The sequence below is a fragment of the Moschus berezovskii genome, chromosome X, assembly GCF_049115385.1.
Source record: "Moschus berezovskii isolate FMDL1 chromosome X, NW_MosBer_1.0, whole genome shotgun sequence".
NCBI classification, from domain to species: domain Eukaryota; kingdom Metazoa; phylum Chordata; class Mammalia; order Artiodactyla; family Moschidae; genus Moschus; species Moschus berezovskii.
Window position 1 is genome coordinate 39,413,669 of NC_142488.1, and position 16,350 is coordinate 39,430,018.

A 16,350-nucleotide genomic window follows, 5' to 3' on the forward strand; every position below is an offset into this window, starting at 1 on the left:
AGAAAAGAACAGTGATAACTGAGGACGTTGGGAAAAAAAGGGGGAAAAGGTCTAGGTTATATTTTAAGGTCTCATAGCTGGCGGAAAACGGGAGGGGATGAAGTCTCGCGAGATCTCGAGACCTCCCAGTCTTGAGAAAAAGTAATAGCGGAGGACAGGAGAAGTGGCACTCAAGCGATCTAGGACAGCATTTAGTGCTGAGTGCCAAGATAGGACGACTAGCCGCAGACGCGACCGACTAGGAAATCCCGCGAGGTTAGGACTAAACTAGCGCGCAGTAGCTAGGCAAAAGTCGTAGCGGCGGGAGGAGTGCGGGTGTGAGAAGGAGGGCACACGTCGTACGTGCTGACGTAGCAGTCACTAGAGCGGGTATATTAGATCCGTGGCCGCGCCGTGCATTTCAGAGCCGCAGTTCTCCCGTGAGAGGGCCTTCGCGGTGAACCCAACACATTAGCTCAGCAGCGGAAGACTCCGAGTTCTCGGTACTCTTCAGGGATGAGTCATGTGGCGGTGGAAAATGCGCTCGGGCTGGACCAGCAGGTGAGCCGCAAGGAGCCCACCGGGATTGTTGTTGCAGGAATCCCTCCCCTGATTTAACCTGGTTTGTGGCGCAGTGCTACCTGGTACCCTTAGTTCCCATTTTTTTGGTCCCTCAGGCTAGCGAGTGTCAGCGCCCTGGGGCTGTGGGGGAACGGGAAGGTGACGGGAATGCTGATTGTGGCTGTCGCAGGGGCCCCAACTTGGCCGGTGGTATTGTCCCCGGGCAGAGCACAATGGCGGCTTTTGTGTGTGCGTGCGCAGGCGGGCGGAGGGGGAGGGGCGCGCGCTCTCGCGGAGGCGCGCACGCGCGAACCTCGACTTGACTTGTGACCCATGGGTGTTGCGGGGGGGAGGGGCGCGGCGCGGAGTTTCGCGAAAAGGGCTCTTTATGGCCCTGAGAGTTCGGGCGTGCGCGGCTCGGATTCTTGTCGGAGACCCAGGCGGCGTTGGCGTGTCTGTGTGTGCACGCGCGTGTGAGCGGGGGGTGGAACGTGGCCCTGGAATGTGGGAGGGGGCGGTGCGGGGGGGTGGCCTTCGCTCGGGGTAATGGCGGCGGCCTCCTTTGTGTGGTTTCGGGTGGCTGGGCGGCGCTGCGCCCCCCGAGCGGGAGGAGACTGGCCTCCGAGAGCCCGGAAACGGGGATGGATGGGCATCTTGTTCTTCCTGGGCTTCCTTCCTCGGGGTTTTTTTTCCGCTCCAGCCCGGTTTCCGCAGCCTCGGCTCCGTGGCCCGCGAAGCCGCGTTTCCGGAGTGGAAAGTTTTGTGACGCAGAAGATTCGAGGAGGAGTGGGGGGGGGGATGGAGAGGAGGGAGGAATGGGCCGCTGCGTGCGCGGTGGCGCGGGCTCTGGAGATCGAGGTGGAACGCGGCGAGGAGGTTAGCGACCCGGCACGGCTGCCTCACGTGCTCTCAGTAGTCACAGTGTGGAGGTTTAGCTCCGAGCCACGCGTCGTTTGGGGAGGTCCTCAGGTTGGGGACGTTTGGTGCGGGGCTCGGCCTGGGAAAAAACGCCTGGAATGTGGCTTGGGAAGAAATAAGCAATTTTGTTGGTGACTTGTTGCTGCTTGTGGACTGAAAATTTTGAAATCGGTCCGAGGCCCCGGATTTGTCATCTTAATTAGAACCCCTTGTAAGGGTTTAGAGGTAGAGGACGGGAGGGCGCGTGATCGCAGAGGAGGGGTTCTGGGCTGAGATGGCAGAAGTCTGCATCCCTCGGCAACAGTGGCACCACGCTTCAGAAAAGCTCTTCAATCGATGTTTTGTTGCTTTTAAGTAAACTTCTGCGGACCGCGAGCTCCAGAATACTGAAACGAACTTGAGTGACCCAAATGAATTGTTTTAGATTTTCAGTCGTGTGTAGTATTTTTTAGGGACTCGGCGATCTGTTTGGGGGAGAGCATTTTTTCCATTAATGAATCAGAGTAAATCTTCCAAATGCTGACATGTTCCATGTTAAATGGAGCAGAGATATTTAAAAAAACTGGTTCTCAAGAACACGGCCAGTCCCCAGTTTTAAAATTTAACATATAAGTGGTGCTGGCACCTATTTATAAGCAGGAATAAAATTTGAAATAGAAATAACTGGAAAAAATATACACAGTCGTTAGAATTAAGCAGCAAGCAAATTCACAACTGGGAAAATTGCATTAATGTCACCCTAGCAATTTACAATACCGTTTAAAGTGCTCTACGTAGTTCATTTTGCCAAGTGTAAAATTAATAACAAAATGTACTTCAATAAGTACAAAAAGGAAATTTTTGTGCCTTAAAGTATTAGTCTGTTGCTGAGACAGTCGTGCAGAGAAAACACGGCAGCGTTTTGCTAATAGTAAACGAGCAGCCTCAAAGTGTTACCATATTCATTTTTTTCTTTTAAGATTTAGCATCTTCCCTTTTCAATGATTACACTGATGCTTGCAACTTGACAGTATATAATAAGCTTTTAACAGGACTTAAACGTTGTGGTTTATTGGAAACACGTGGCAATAGTGCCGTGTGGCTGCTTACATTGTTTTAAAAAATGAAATACTGCTTTTGGCACGTAGTTTTCTCCTTGTTGCTTGTAAATAGTTTGTTTAGTCATTACAGAATTCGATGAAGCCCTTTTTTAGAATGTTGAGGCTTTAAGTTACCAGTGAAAAGGGATGGGTAGAAATGGAGATAAAAGGCAGTAAAATGTGCTATTTATGTCCAAAGTGTTCTCAGCTTAAGTTTGAAAATGGAAGAATAAATAGGTACCTACTTAATAAGGTTGTGTAGTGGTTATATTGTAAATTTTTGTTCTGAAGGGTGATGCTATAATTGCAGTATTAGAAATGAAAGCTAAGAAATGGTCGATACAAGTTTTGTTCTGAATATTTTCCAGGTGTGCTCTGTAGGTTTAGAATAATTCCAAATAGAAAGTTGGTGGTATTGAAAACATTTGTCTCCAAATGTTTGGAGCGAAAATGAATTCATTGACTACTTGACATTTTAACATAATTTAAATTTTTGGGGAAAAAAGGGAAAATTCGTTTTGATTATGAATTTGGACCCAGTTTCTCCTGGATAGCGCCACCATTTTAGTTAGGTACCTTCTGCAGTGTGTACTGTAGTGTTTTGCGTTTGCTCATATTCTTAGTCACATTCTCCTTAAGAGTTCCAGTAGATTTTCCTTTAGTGTAATGTTTCTGCGCATGGGCTGCTAACCAAAATTTAACTCTCTTCTAGTTTGCTGGCCTAGACCTGAACTCTTCAGATAATCAGAGTGGAGGAAGTACAGCCAGCAGTAAGTAAAATATTTTATGCATTTACTGAATATTAGAGCGTTTAAAAAAATTGTTGGAATATAGTTGATTTACAATGTTGTGTTACTGAGTATTAGAACTATGATAATACTTCATTGGATTTATTTAAAATTTAGGAATTTCCCTTCCAGTTTTTACTGTGTAAAGAATGTGGGTAGCGTTGTGGTCTTTTGATAATGAGAAGGAGTAGTTTACTTGAGTGAAAACAATCGTTAAGGACCTTATACAACACACAAATTAGAGTTTGATTATGTCCATTATGCAACCTGGTGGGAATGTATATTTCATTATTAAGTGAATCTACTGGAATTAAACTGAATAAAGAGAATATTCACATTCATCAGGTACAGGCACTCCTTTCCCATGAAGAACATGAGACTTACTAATAGAACAAGGCTATAATGAATCTCGAAGTAGTGAATAGGATTTTAAATGCTGAATTGTATTTTTTTTTTAAATATTTTTTTTCTCTTGAAAGGGTTTTTTTTGAGACAATAGTAAAGATTAGTACTAAGGTGTAGGAGAAGGCAGTGGCACCCCTCTCCAGTACTCTTGCCTGGAAAATCCCATGGGCGGAGGAGCCTGGTAGGCTGCAGTCCATGGGGTCTCTAAGAGTCGGACTCGACTGAGCGACTTCACTTTCACTTTTCACTTTCACGCATTGGAGAAGGAAATAGCAACCCACTCCAGTGTTCTTGCCTGGAGAATGGTGGGCTGCCGTCTAAGGGGTCGCAGAGTCGACACGACTGGAGTGACTTAGCAGCAGCAGCGGCTCTTGGTGGTTTATTATTGGCAGTAGACCTGCTTCAGCTCAGATCTCTTCCTGTTGAATTAACCGAAAGAAAAAATGTAATCTGTATATTGAGTGTGTTAAGGTCTGAAAGCACTGTTTCCTCAAGCTCTGTTTATTGCATAGTTAAGGCATGTTTATTTTTAGGCAGGAATGGCCTCACTGGGCACAGTTACTTTGTTTTAAATTTCACTTTGTCAGGCTAAGAATCTTTTAGTAGTTGACCATTCTAATGGAGATCTTTAATATTTAATTCAACCCAGAAGTGAAGATGTTGAATTGCAGATTAGTAATAAAGCAAGTTGATGTTATTTAGTTGGATATATATTACTTGCTTTTGTTCTCACCGGTAGTCTAGGCTGTATTTTTATTTGCATACAGAACAACAGTTGACTTTTCTTAAACAGTGCAAGTCTCAAAATCCACAATTCCTTGAAATCATTTCACTCTTTGCAGCTTTTCCCATATTACATATGTACATATATTTTGGATTTAACCAGAGCAGGAACAAAAAAGCTTAGTGACTAGATACACTAGTTACTTTTTAGGTTATTACAGTAATACTTATGCTCCATAAGAGACTTGTTAATATTTTTGTTATGTGTTTGCTGGATTATTGTTGTAGCAATGTTGCAATTCTTTTGTTATTTATGACAATTCTCTGAAATCATAGCAGACTTAAAAAATAGTGTGTTAAATTGGGCACTAGTGGCAAATTAAATTTATTCGTAGATTTCAACTATTAGGTTCCAATTCAATTCAAATCTGTTACCCTTCCCCTTTAAAAATTCATCTTATTAAAGCAGTAACTCATTTAAAATAGAAGTAGACCAGACTAGAAGACTAGAGATTTAAATTTTTTCTTTCCAGGACTTTTCTAGCATCACAAATTTTGGTAAAAAGCTTTAAAATTTTTTGGAATATGAAATTTAACTTTGTCATTTCTTTTAGAAGGGCGCTATATTCCTCCTCACTTAAGGAACAGAGAAGCCACTAAAGGTAAGTTTTTTGAGCAACTTTGTGTACTTAATTATTGCTGCATTTAAAAATTAGAGCTTAGGGAAAGTGAGACACCTCGAAATCTGAACACTGTGCTCTTCTCCGCTGTCAGAATAATTTCTGATACTAGGGCTTACTTGGAAAAACTCATCTAATGTCAGGAAATCTCTGTATTTCTTGTGTCAAACTCTTCTGAGGCCAAGGGCATGGTTTTGTACGACTTCACTAGTCTTGTGCTTAACCTCTGTGTTATGAAATCATTAATAGCATGATTTCAATTTGAAAAAGGTGAGTGGGGATCCTACTGTGTAAACAAAACTGCTGCACAGTGATAACAATCCAATTATTTCTGTCTTGCAGAGGTGCCAAAATGAAATGGGATTATTGGGGAATAGTTAACAAGCATCAGGCATGCTCCTGATAGATGGGAGTGGTTCTCTGGCTTCAACTGCTTCATTTAAATAGGTGATCTGAGATTTTGGAGGAAAAGGGAAGGTCAGGAAAACTAAAAGTCATGAAGAGGGAAGATACTGGATAAAGCAAGGTTGGAAGGGTAGAGAGTCCACAGGAGCGCATGATTTGCTGTCATTTGTCTATATTCATAGGTAGTCTGTATTAATTTCACTATCCAAGGCAATGCATGAAATATAAAATCTAGGGAACGGAACTAAAATCCTACATGCCGTGGGGCCAAAAACATTAAAAGAACTTCTGTATTATTTCTTAGCTGTTACATCATTGTTTTTAGTTACTGTAGAGTCGGTTTCTTATTCCTTAGAATGTACTAGCTGAAATTGACCCCCATGTGTATTTAGTGCTTTTCCTCCTTTATTGCAATGATAGGAATCAAAGCAAGGAGAGAGGCAGTATTGTGTAGGAGTTAGAGCTGAAATAGGTCTTAGAAATCTAACTCAGCTCTTTATTGGTAGCTAAGGCTGTTAATCACCGGGCTAGTAGAGGCATAAGGGAGAAGGAAAGTAACCTAATTAACTTGTAAACTATCTCTTGACTATTTAATAAAATGTCATTGAAGCTAGTTAAACCGTCTGCTTGTCTTTAAACCATAGCTGTTGGGCTAATTTACACCTTTGTCATCCCCTCTTACTGAATGTTTATAGCTATACCCTAGGAACCTGTCTACACTGAGTGTGTAGGTATCAGGATTTTCCTTTTTTCTAGGTATTCCTAATTCTCGTCTGGTACTATGTATTTCATGTGAACAGAGCACTGTTCTTAAACTTTTTACTATTAAAACCAAGAAATACTACATTAAACCGAGTAAATTTCTTAATGTAAATGAATATCACTTCTAAGAAACATAGAATGATTACAAAAACTCATTCACGCCTGTAAAATGAAATGAAATTGTGATGGTCATGTAATAAGACCATAGTCATTGTGTTAAAGGCAAACCTACTGGCCTTTTATAAGTTGTGTTCATTCAGAACATTTTCAGACTTGATTGTTTTGTTCAGCGTATAGTATGTTCTAGTACCATGGTAGGAATATTTTCATTGTCCCTGTGGTCCAGAGATGTGATGATAGTCATTGGAGGGCTTCAAACTCAGAAACATAGAAATCATGTTTTAAATAGTGTCATTTTCTAATTACTACAATAAAATGAGTTTGCTTTTTTTTTTTTGATTGAAGGATTCTATGATAAAGACAGTGCAGGGTGGAGTTCTAGTAAAGATAAGGATGCATACAGCAGTTTTGGTTCCCGTAGTGATTCAAGAGGAAAGTCTAGCTTCTTCAGTGATCGTGGAAGTGGATCAAGGGGAAGGTAAGTGATTTATTATCTTCTTGCCTTTCTTGCATGTGTACAATAAAGCAATTTAGAAATTGGTCTGTACCCTGACCATTAAGCATGATTATCTTTCCCTCTAAGGTAGTGGACTTCCTGTTTGGATGTTAAGTATGTCTTTTTAATCATAGTTTTTTAAACTATAAGAAGTCTTTACTAAATTGAACTTATTACACCGAAATTAAATGAGAATAAGAATATGCCCTTTGGCATAATGAAATCAGTTATTTTTATATTTCTCTAATTTTATGTATTCTACTTAAAAGAGTAAGTTTAGTGAATGGCCTAATTTGGTTGACATTTTTGTGGATATTCTTTGACAATTTTTAAACACCTTATATTTTTGATTGCATAAGTGTGATGAACTGACCTCATGTGTCTAATAGCTGTGGTTAGTCCTGTGTGTCCTGCTTTTTCGAAAACAGGCCTAAAACTAAAAACATCTTAATTCAGGTAAGGATTATTTTCTGCCTTTTATCCAGTCTGTCACAAAGGTGAGTTGTCCTTTAAGTAGCATCCTAATGTAACCAGGACAATTGATATTTGGTGTGATACTTTACTTTTTTTCTCTAACACTAAAAATACTTGGATGAAAACATTTAAAGGTGTAAGTTAATGTTCTGGTTTCACATATAAGACTGATTGCCCCAAGGGTTTTTATTTATGTATTTATTGAAGTGTAGTTGCTTTACAATATTATGTTTCAGGTACAAAGACTTGATTCTTGATTTCAACATGTATGAGGACTGTATTGGCTATATAATAGTAAAGGATACTGAATTTAGAAAATTTATATAAATCGTATAGTCAGAGGGCCTTATTTGTCAAGTAAGAGTAAGCCCAAATTGGACTGGTGACATCCTTGAAATTAGCCATAATGAACCTCTCTCCAGGTACAGTTCTAGTGGTAGGAATCTGATAATGGTTAAATAAGATTTTGATTAATTGCTTGTGCTGTTCAGGTTTGATGATCGTGGACGAGGTGACTATGATGGCATTGGCGGCCGTGGTGACAGAGGTGGTTTTGGCAAATACGAACGTGGAAATAGTCGCTGGTGTGACAAATCAGATGAAGATGATTGGTCAAAACCACTCCCACCAAGTGAACGCTTGGAACAGTTAAGTTTCTGAAATGTATGTTAATTGTGATGAAGCCTTATCAACTCCATGTAACAAGCTTACCAACCTTCTGATTTCAGAGAACTCTTTTCTGGAGGCAACACTGGGATTAACTTTGAAAAATATGATGACATTCCAGTTGAGGCAACAGGCAACAACTGTCCTCCACACATTGAAAGTGTAGGTATTCTTGCTTGACCTTTAAGACAGGGAAGTGTAGATCTTTTCACAGCACATCAAGATGAGATGGGATTCCTAAAGATATACGTAGACTGCCTGCTTTATCTTGACAGTTTTTTAAAGTTAATTTAAAAACCTGCCTCATTGGTTTGTGGAAAGGGGGAGAGTGAATTCAATGTTTTGAATAATTTGAAATAGAAAATGAGTCGGGTGTTGACCTAAATGGGAAGGAAATCCAAAGGGGGATGTGTATACATATAGTTGATTTAACTTTTGCTGTACAGTAGAAACTAACACATCGTTGTAAAGTAATTGTATTCCTATAAAAACTAAACAAGTAAATAGTCAAGAAAGTGGGTCAAACATAGGAAGAACTCAAAACTTTTCCATTGTAGGTTAAACTTAGGGAGTGGTTTGTTTTTCCTCAAAATGTTTAAGATGATGATTTTTACTAAAGCAACTTGAAAGTTCAAATTGGTTGATAGTTGTCCCCCCCCCATTGTATTTGTATAAAATAAAATGCTCCAGATAGCATTTCTGCTTGTTTAACCCTGATGAATTTCTTGACAGTTCAGTGATGTTGAGATGGGAGAAATTATTATGGGAAACATTGAGCTTACTCGTTACACTCGCCCAACTCCAGTGCAAAAGCATGCTATTCCTATTATCAAAGAGAAGAGAGACTTGATGGCCTGTGCCCAAACAGGTAAGCAGACTTGATGAAAGTAAAAAGTTGTCAAGAATACCTTGACTTGGCTTGCTCTCATAAAAACCAATACCAGGAAAATATGCATGGAGCATTTTAAGTTTCATGAGGAAGCTTGAGTCCTGTATGTAGCCTGACTGGTACACCTTGGTAAGGAATAGCTGGATGGTATCTCTTTTGTCTTAGATTTTTGGGTGTATTACTTCCAGTGCTTTTATTAAGGTATCTTAGGGATGGCCTATAGAAAGTCATGAGCCTGATATTATTGCAACAAGTGGATAGGTTTTTGATTGCAGTGGTGGGGAAGTGAGCGCTATAACCTATATCTGGGATAAGAGAAAATTAGAGAAAGAGAATAGCCTGTGATCCATGGGAATGTGGCCAAAAGAAGGTTCATTCATGGGTAAAGTAGAATCTCCCTATCAGTATATACAGTACCTATAAGGAAGTATTAGAAATTGATACCAGTTTTGAGACAGAATTCCTGCTCTCTTTACACAAGTGTTTCCTAGTGGCTCAGATGGTAAAGAATCTGCCTGCAATGCAGGAGACCTAGGGTTTGATCCCTGGGTTGGGAAGATCCCCTGGATGTGGGCATGACAACTCCAGTATTCTTGCCTGGAGAATCCCCATGGACAAAGGTCCCTGGTGGGCAACAAACAGTCCATGGGGTTGCAAAGAATCGGACATTACTGCGTGACTAAGCACATACATAAGTTACACAAGTGAAGCAAAGAAGTGAAAACTACTACAATGTTAGTGACCAAAATTTGGTATATAATTTTTTTGGTAAATGAACAAAAATATTTTTTTGGCTGATGGACCGGACTGTGTGGTCTCTGCAACTACTCTGCTGTTGTATGAAAGCAGCCATAGATAATATGTAAATTACTGGTCACAGCTATATTCCAGTAAAGCTTTATTTATAAAGATAAATAGTTTAGACTTAGTTTGCTAACTCCTGTTACAGGTTGGTCAAAGTCGTCACTTGATGATATTTTTAAATTAGCCTATTTTTAGAAATTTAATTTGGGAATTAAAGTAAGATTACTAATTAATTGCTAAGTAATTGGGCAGTTAAAACATCATCAGCTGCCAATATATGTTCAAAAGTAATAAGCCAGTTTTTCTGTGGTTAAATGAATATGCTTTCTTTAAAATAGGGTCTGGAAAAACTGCAGCATTTCTCTTGCCCATCTTGAGTCAGATTTATTCCGATGGTCCTGGTGAGGCTCTGAGGGCCATGAAGGTAAATATTTCTATATAAAATGGGAAAGCTTTCTAAATGACAGTAAGACTTGCATTCTAATCTGTATAATTAGTAACAGCATTTACATGTAATTTGTAAATTGCAGAAGGGGATTATGTTGTAATGAACCTTTAAGAGAGGATGTTAACAAGTTTATAAATTATTTCTTAGGAAAATGGAAGATACGGGCGCCGCAAACAATACCCAATCTCTTTGGTGTTAGCACCAACTAGAGAATTGGCTGTACAGATCTATGAGGAAGCCAGGAAAGTAAGTATGCCTTTCAGGTTATTGGCCTTCTCATTGGTTCTGATGAAGTGTTTTATGACCATGTAAAAATCTTGGTCTTAAAATTAATAAATTTTTCTTTGCTTATAGTTTTCATACCGATCTAGAGTTCGTCCTTGTGTGGTTTATGGTGGTGCTGATATTGGTCAGCAAATTCGAGACTTAGAACGTGGATGCCATTTGTTAGTTGCGACTCCAGGACGTCTAGTGGATATGATGGAAAGAGGAAAAATTGGATTAGACTTCTGCAAGTATGTTAATTTTTAAATGTGTGAAATGCATTTTTTAGTCTCCAACTTTTTATAAAAGTTAGCTCATTGTAATTTTAATTTGAAGTGATTTTTTTTTTTTTTTTTAGTAGAGGCTAAGAATGACCAGACCTTGAGACCAGAGTCAAGTATAAGAGCTAGTTTGGCTGTGCGATTTAGTGGTGGAGATCCTGTGCTATGTCTTATATACGTGGGTCAGATTGTATGGTGTGAGGAACTAAACTACCTGAATGAATAATTAACTGCTTATAGAAATAGAAACGACCTTTTCTCCTCAAATTCTAAGCTGGATTTTTTTTTTTCATGGCAGGTACTTGGTGTTAGATGAAGCTGATCGGATGTTGGATATGGGGTTTGAACCTCAGATACGTAGAATTGTTGAACAAGATACCATGCCACCAAAGGGAGTTCGCCACACTATGATGTTTAGTGCTACTTTCCCTAAGGAAATACAGGTATTGTTTGGTGAGGCAGATCTTACTTAATTAGGAATTTGTTTATCTCAATAGATGATAAAACAATTTTTTTCTTTCAGATGCTTGCTCGTGATTTCTTGGATGAATATATCTTTCTGGCCGTAGGAAGAGTTGGCTCTACCTCTGAGAACATAACACAGAAAGTAGTTTGGGTTGAAGAGTCAGACAAACGGTCATTTCTGCTTGATCTTCTAAATGCAACAGGTATAATTTTAGCATCAGTCTGGTGGCTTAGGTAATCTATTTGGATCACCTTTAGTGCTCTTCCTTCTCATCCAGTACATGCTGTTGAAACAGTCTATTTGCCTCTATTCACAAGTTTACTAAAGTGCAAAGAGAACCAAGCCACTATTAGTGACAGAAACCGTGTGATATTTTAACTTCAGGCAAAGATTCACTGACCTTAGTGTTTGTGGAGACCAAAAAGGGTGCAGATTCTCTGGAGGATTTCTTATACCATGAAGGATATGCTTGTACCAGTATCCATGGAGACCGATCTCAGAGAGATAGAGAAGAGGCCCTTCACCAGTTCCGCTCAGGAAAAAGCCCAATTCTCGTGGCTACAGCAGTATGTAAAATTTAATCTTATTTTCTAGGTCAGCATGTTCAACTATTTACTCTCTTTTAAATGGACCATATGTAACAAAAATTATTTTCTAGGTAGCAGCAAGAGGACTGGACATATCAAATGTGAAACATGTTATCAATTTTGACTTGCCAAGTGATATTGAAGAATATGTACATCGTATTGGCCGTACAGGACGTGTAGGAAACCTTGGTAAGTGTGTGGTTACTTACGATGATCTGGTGATTTCTGATTGTTAGTGTGATTCTTAAAGAACTTTTCAGGGTCTTAGATAAACTCTGATTTTCAAGGAATGCTATTAAAGTATCAGAAGTGGCAGAGGGGAAAAATCAAGGCTTTTTCAAAGAACAAATAGCAAATTATCTTTTTTTAAGATTATTATTCTACTTAATATTTTAATATGAAAGTAAGAATATTGTGTTGCTCTGTGGAAGACCTTCTTAATTTATGTACTTTTTGGAACTGTTTTAGGCCTTGCCACCTCATTCTTTAATGAGAGGAACATAAATATTACCAAGGATTTGTTGGATCTTCTTGTTGAAGCTAAACAGGAAGTGCCATCTTGGTTAGAAAACATGGCTTATGAACACCACTACAAGGGTAGCAGTCGTGGACGATCCAAAAGGTGAGTTAGAACTGGTATATAATGGAGATGGGTGTGATTTTTAAGGTTAGGTCGCGGAGAGTCGGACACGACTGAGCAACTGAACTGAAGTAACCTTCAGTGTCAGCTTTTCACAGCTGCTGCTGCTAAGTCACTTCAGTCGTGTCCGACTCTGTGTGACCCCATAGACGGCAGCCCACCAGGCTCTCCCGTCCCTGGGATTCTCCAGGCAAGAATACTGGAGTGGGTTGCCATTTCCCTCTCCAATGTGTGAAAGTGAAAAGTGAAAATGAAGTTGCTCAGTTGTGTCCGACTCTTAGTGACACCATGAACTGCAGCCTGCCAGGCTCCTCCGTCCATGGGATTTTCTAGGCAAGAGTACTGGAGTGACTTGCCATTGCTTTCTCCACTAAGGCCTTATAAAATTCCTATTATAGGAAAGAAGGACTGCGTGGAATTGCTTGGATTGGAAAATCAGAAATTGGTCATTGGGAATTTTTAACAAGAATTGGGTTATCTTTATGTAAACTAACATTTTGTTCTTACAGTAGTAGATTCAGTGGAGGATTTGGTGCCAGAGACTATCGACAGAGTAGTGGTGGCAGCAGTTCAAGCTTCAGCAGCAGCCGCGCCAGCAGCAGCCGCAGTGGTGGAGGCGGCCATGGAAGCAGCAGAGGGTTTGGTGGAGGTAATGTTAAATTTTAACCTCATACCTTGGGAAAAGTTTTTTCCCTTTTTCATCTTTTTCAAAGCATAATTTAAAATATTGGGCCCTGTAGATTGCTTTTTGTAATTTTACATTAAAATATTTAAAGAATGGAAAGATTATTACACAATGGATGACTTAATAATTTCTTTTTTTTTTTTAATCTCTCATTAGGTGGCTATGGAGGCTTTTACAACAGTGATGGATATGGAGGAAATTATAACTCCCAGGGGGTTGACTGGTGGGGTAACTGAACCTGCTTTGCAGTAGGTCACCCTGCCAAACAAGCTAATATGGAAACCACATGTAACTTAGCCAGACTATACCTTGTGTAGCTTCAAGAACTCGCAGTACATTACCAGCTGTGATTCTCCACTGAAATTTTTTTTTTAAGGGAGCTCAAGGTCACATGAAGAGTCGAAAGGAACAATCAGCAGCCCTGTTCAGAAGGTGGTTTGAAGATTTCATTGCTGTAGTTTGGATTAACTCCCCTCCCAACCCCCATCCCAAACTGCATTTATAATTTGTGACTGAGGATCATTTGTTTGTTAATGTACTGTGCCTTTAACTTTAGACAACTTTTTATTTTGATGTCCTGTTGGCTCAGTAATGCTCAAGATACCAATTGTTTTTGACAAAATAAATTTACTGAACTTGGGCTAAAATCAAACCTTGGCACACAGGTGTGATACAACTTAACAGGAATCATCGATTCATCCATAAATATTATAAGGAAAAAACTTATGCAGTAGCCTGCATTAGGGCTTTTTGATAACTTGCAGATTGGGGGAAAACAAACAACAAATGTCTTTGAAGCATATTAATGGAATTAGTTTCTAATGTGGCGAACTGTATTAAGTTAAAGTTCTGATTTGCTCACTCTATCCTGGATAGGTATTTAGAACCTGATAGTCTTTAAACAAGCCATTCCAGTCATGATGAGGTGATGTATGAATACATGCATACATTCAAAGCACTGTTTTCAAAGTTAATGCAAGTAAATACAGCAATTCCTCTTTCAGTGTTTAGGCAGATCATTAATTATGAGCTAGCCAAATGTGGGCATACTATTACAGGGAAAGTTTAAAGGTCTGATAACTTGAGATAGGGTTTTAGGAGAATTCATCTACTTAGACTTTTTAAATGCCTGCCATAAGTGAAATTGAAATGGTAGAATGGCTGACCACAGCAATGACCAGCCCTCATTAGGGCCCTGGATGATTTTTGGTCTAATAACGCATGCTAGTGTTGATGTTTTTTGGTCAAGAGGGTATGAACAGGAAGAATTAAATGCAGCAGGCTTTCTTTTAAATGCCGATTCATATTACTCTGTTCAAGCTGCGTTGAGATGTTAAACTGGCTTACTATAGACTTTGTAAAAATGGCTCCAGAAGAGTAACAAACTGAAATCTTTGAGATCACACAGGTTGGAAATATGTACATAACTGCACAAGGTGTCAATTCTGCTATACAGTGCAGTTTTAGTCAGTTTTAGTTGCATAGGTTTCCATTGTATTTATAGTCTGTTTATGCTAAATCTGGCCAAAGATGAGCATTGTCCACCACTAAAATGCCTCTGCCACTTTTGAATTCTGTGCTAATTTTGTGGCCAGAATGCGGTGATCAAAATGCTCAATCTTTTTACAGTGGCATAGGAAGATGGCAAAAATTTCCTAAAGTGCAATAGATTTTCAAGTGTATTGTGCCTTGTTCTAAAACTTTTATTAAGTAGGTGCACTTGACAGTATTGAGGTCATTTGTTATGGTGCTATTTCAATTAGTCTAGGTTTAGGCCCTTGTACATTTTGCCCATAACTTTTTACAAAGTACTTCTTTTATTGCACATTCAGAGAATTTTATATATATGTCTTGTGTGCGTGTCCTTAAACTTCCAATCTTATTTTGTCTCTTGGAGATTGTTGAACGCAGCTTGTCTAGGAAGGGGATGGGACTAGATTCTAAAATTTATTTGGGACCATGGGAATGATAGCTGGGAAGAAAACTATTTGCACACGACAGATTTCTAGATACTTTTTGCTGCTAGTTTTATGTAATATTTATTGAACATTTTGACAAATATTTATTTTTGTAAGCCTAAAAGTGATTCTTTGAAAGTTTAAAGAAACTTGACCAAAAGACAGTACAAAAACACTGGCACTTGAATGTTGAATGTCACCGTATGCGTGAAATTATATATTTCGGGGTAGTGTGAGCTTTTAATGTTAAGTCATATTAAACTCTTAAGTCAAATTAAGCAGACCCGGCATTGGCAGTGTAGCCATAACTTTCTGATGTTAGTAAAAACAAAATTGGCGACTTTAAATTAAAACATGCCAAGGTTTTGATACACTCGTCTTAAGATATTAATGAAACACTTCAAAACACTGATGCGAAGTGTCCATATTCAAATATTGTGTGTTTTGTTTCGTTGTGTGTATTTTTTTTTTCCAGTGAATGTCTGGCTCATTGCAATCCTGAAACATGTGGTTATCTTTGTTGTATTGGCATAATCAGTGACTTGTACATTCAGCGATAGCATTTGAGCAAGTTTTATCAGCAAGCAATATTTTCAGTTAATAAATAAGGTTTCAAAAATCATATAAGATTGAATTTAAACTTGCTGAATGTAAAGATTGAACCTCAAGTCACTGTAGCTTTAGTAATTGCTTATTGTATTAGTTTAGATGCTAGCACTGCATGTGCTGTGCATATCCTGATTTTATTAAAATAAAAGTTGAACTGCACAGTCTCTTTTGTTGTTGTCAATTGTGGTTTATTATTAGGTGAAAATAAAGTTGTGGTCTTGCCTGAAGAGTTGTAAGATGTAATTTTTTGGGGTTGCCATCCAGTGCTGATTTTTAAATACCTCTTGGATACAGAATTACTCTATTTTAATAAAAGATGAAGATGGTGTTTGGAATACAGTAAAAAAAAAAAAGGATTTTTGTAATAGATGGAAATCTAAAAGATCCTTGTTGATGTACAGTTTATGATTATAGTTTGAAATTTATGGATGGAGGGGTGGAAACTATTCTTGGAAGCACTTGCTACATAGGATGATTGAACAGTAATGAATTGGGTAAAAAAATGCATTAGTAATCTAATATGTGCAAAAAGTACTTGCGGATCAAGAATGTTATTTGGGGTTGGGGTGAGTCGACTGTGACCCCAGGCCTCCCTGTCCGTCACCAACTCCTGGAGTTTACTCAAATTCATGTCCATTGAATCAGTGATGCTATCCAACCATC

At 39.0% G+C, this 16,350-nt stretch overlaps 1 protein-coding gene across 3 annotated transcripts; it reads left to right on the forward strand.

Moving 5' to 3' along the window:
• The first annotated feature begins 385 nt into the window (after window positions 1-385).
• Window positions 386-15,914, forward strand: DDX3X (DEAD-box helicase 3 X-linked). Of its 3 annotated transcripts, none has more exons than XM_055438366.2 (17): window positions 386-540; window positions 3,250-3,307; window positions 5,068-5,115; window positions 6,766-6,898; window positions 7,882-8,037; window positions 8,119-8,218; window positions 8,789-8,924; window positions 10,088-10,173; window positions 10,345-10,443; window positions 10,552-10,712; window positions 11,041-11,185; window positions 11,266-11,410; window positions 11,593-11,774; window positions 11,867-11,984; window positions 12,264-12,417; window positions 12,945-13,084; window positions 13,277-15,914. In XM_055438366.2, exons 1-17 carry the CDS (start codon window positions 496-498, stop codon window positions 13,354-13,356), a joined length of 1,986 nt encoding a protein of 661 aa, XP_055294341.2. In that variant the 5' UTR covers window positions 386-495; the 3' UTR covers window positions 13,357-15,914. The 3 variants fall into 3 exon arrangements, with proteins under 3 accessions (XP_055294341.2, XP_055294342.2, XP_055294343.2); XM_055438367.2 differs by having other exon boundaries at window positions 12,948-13,084; XM_055438368.2 differs by having other exon boundaries at window positions 5,071-5,115.
• Window positions 15,915-16,350: the final 436 nt, after the last annotated feature.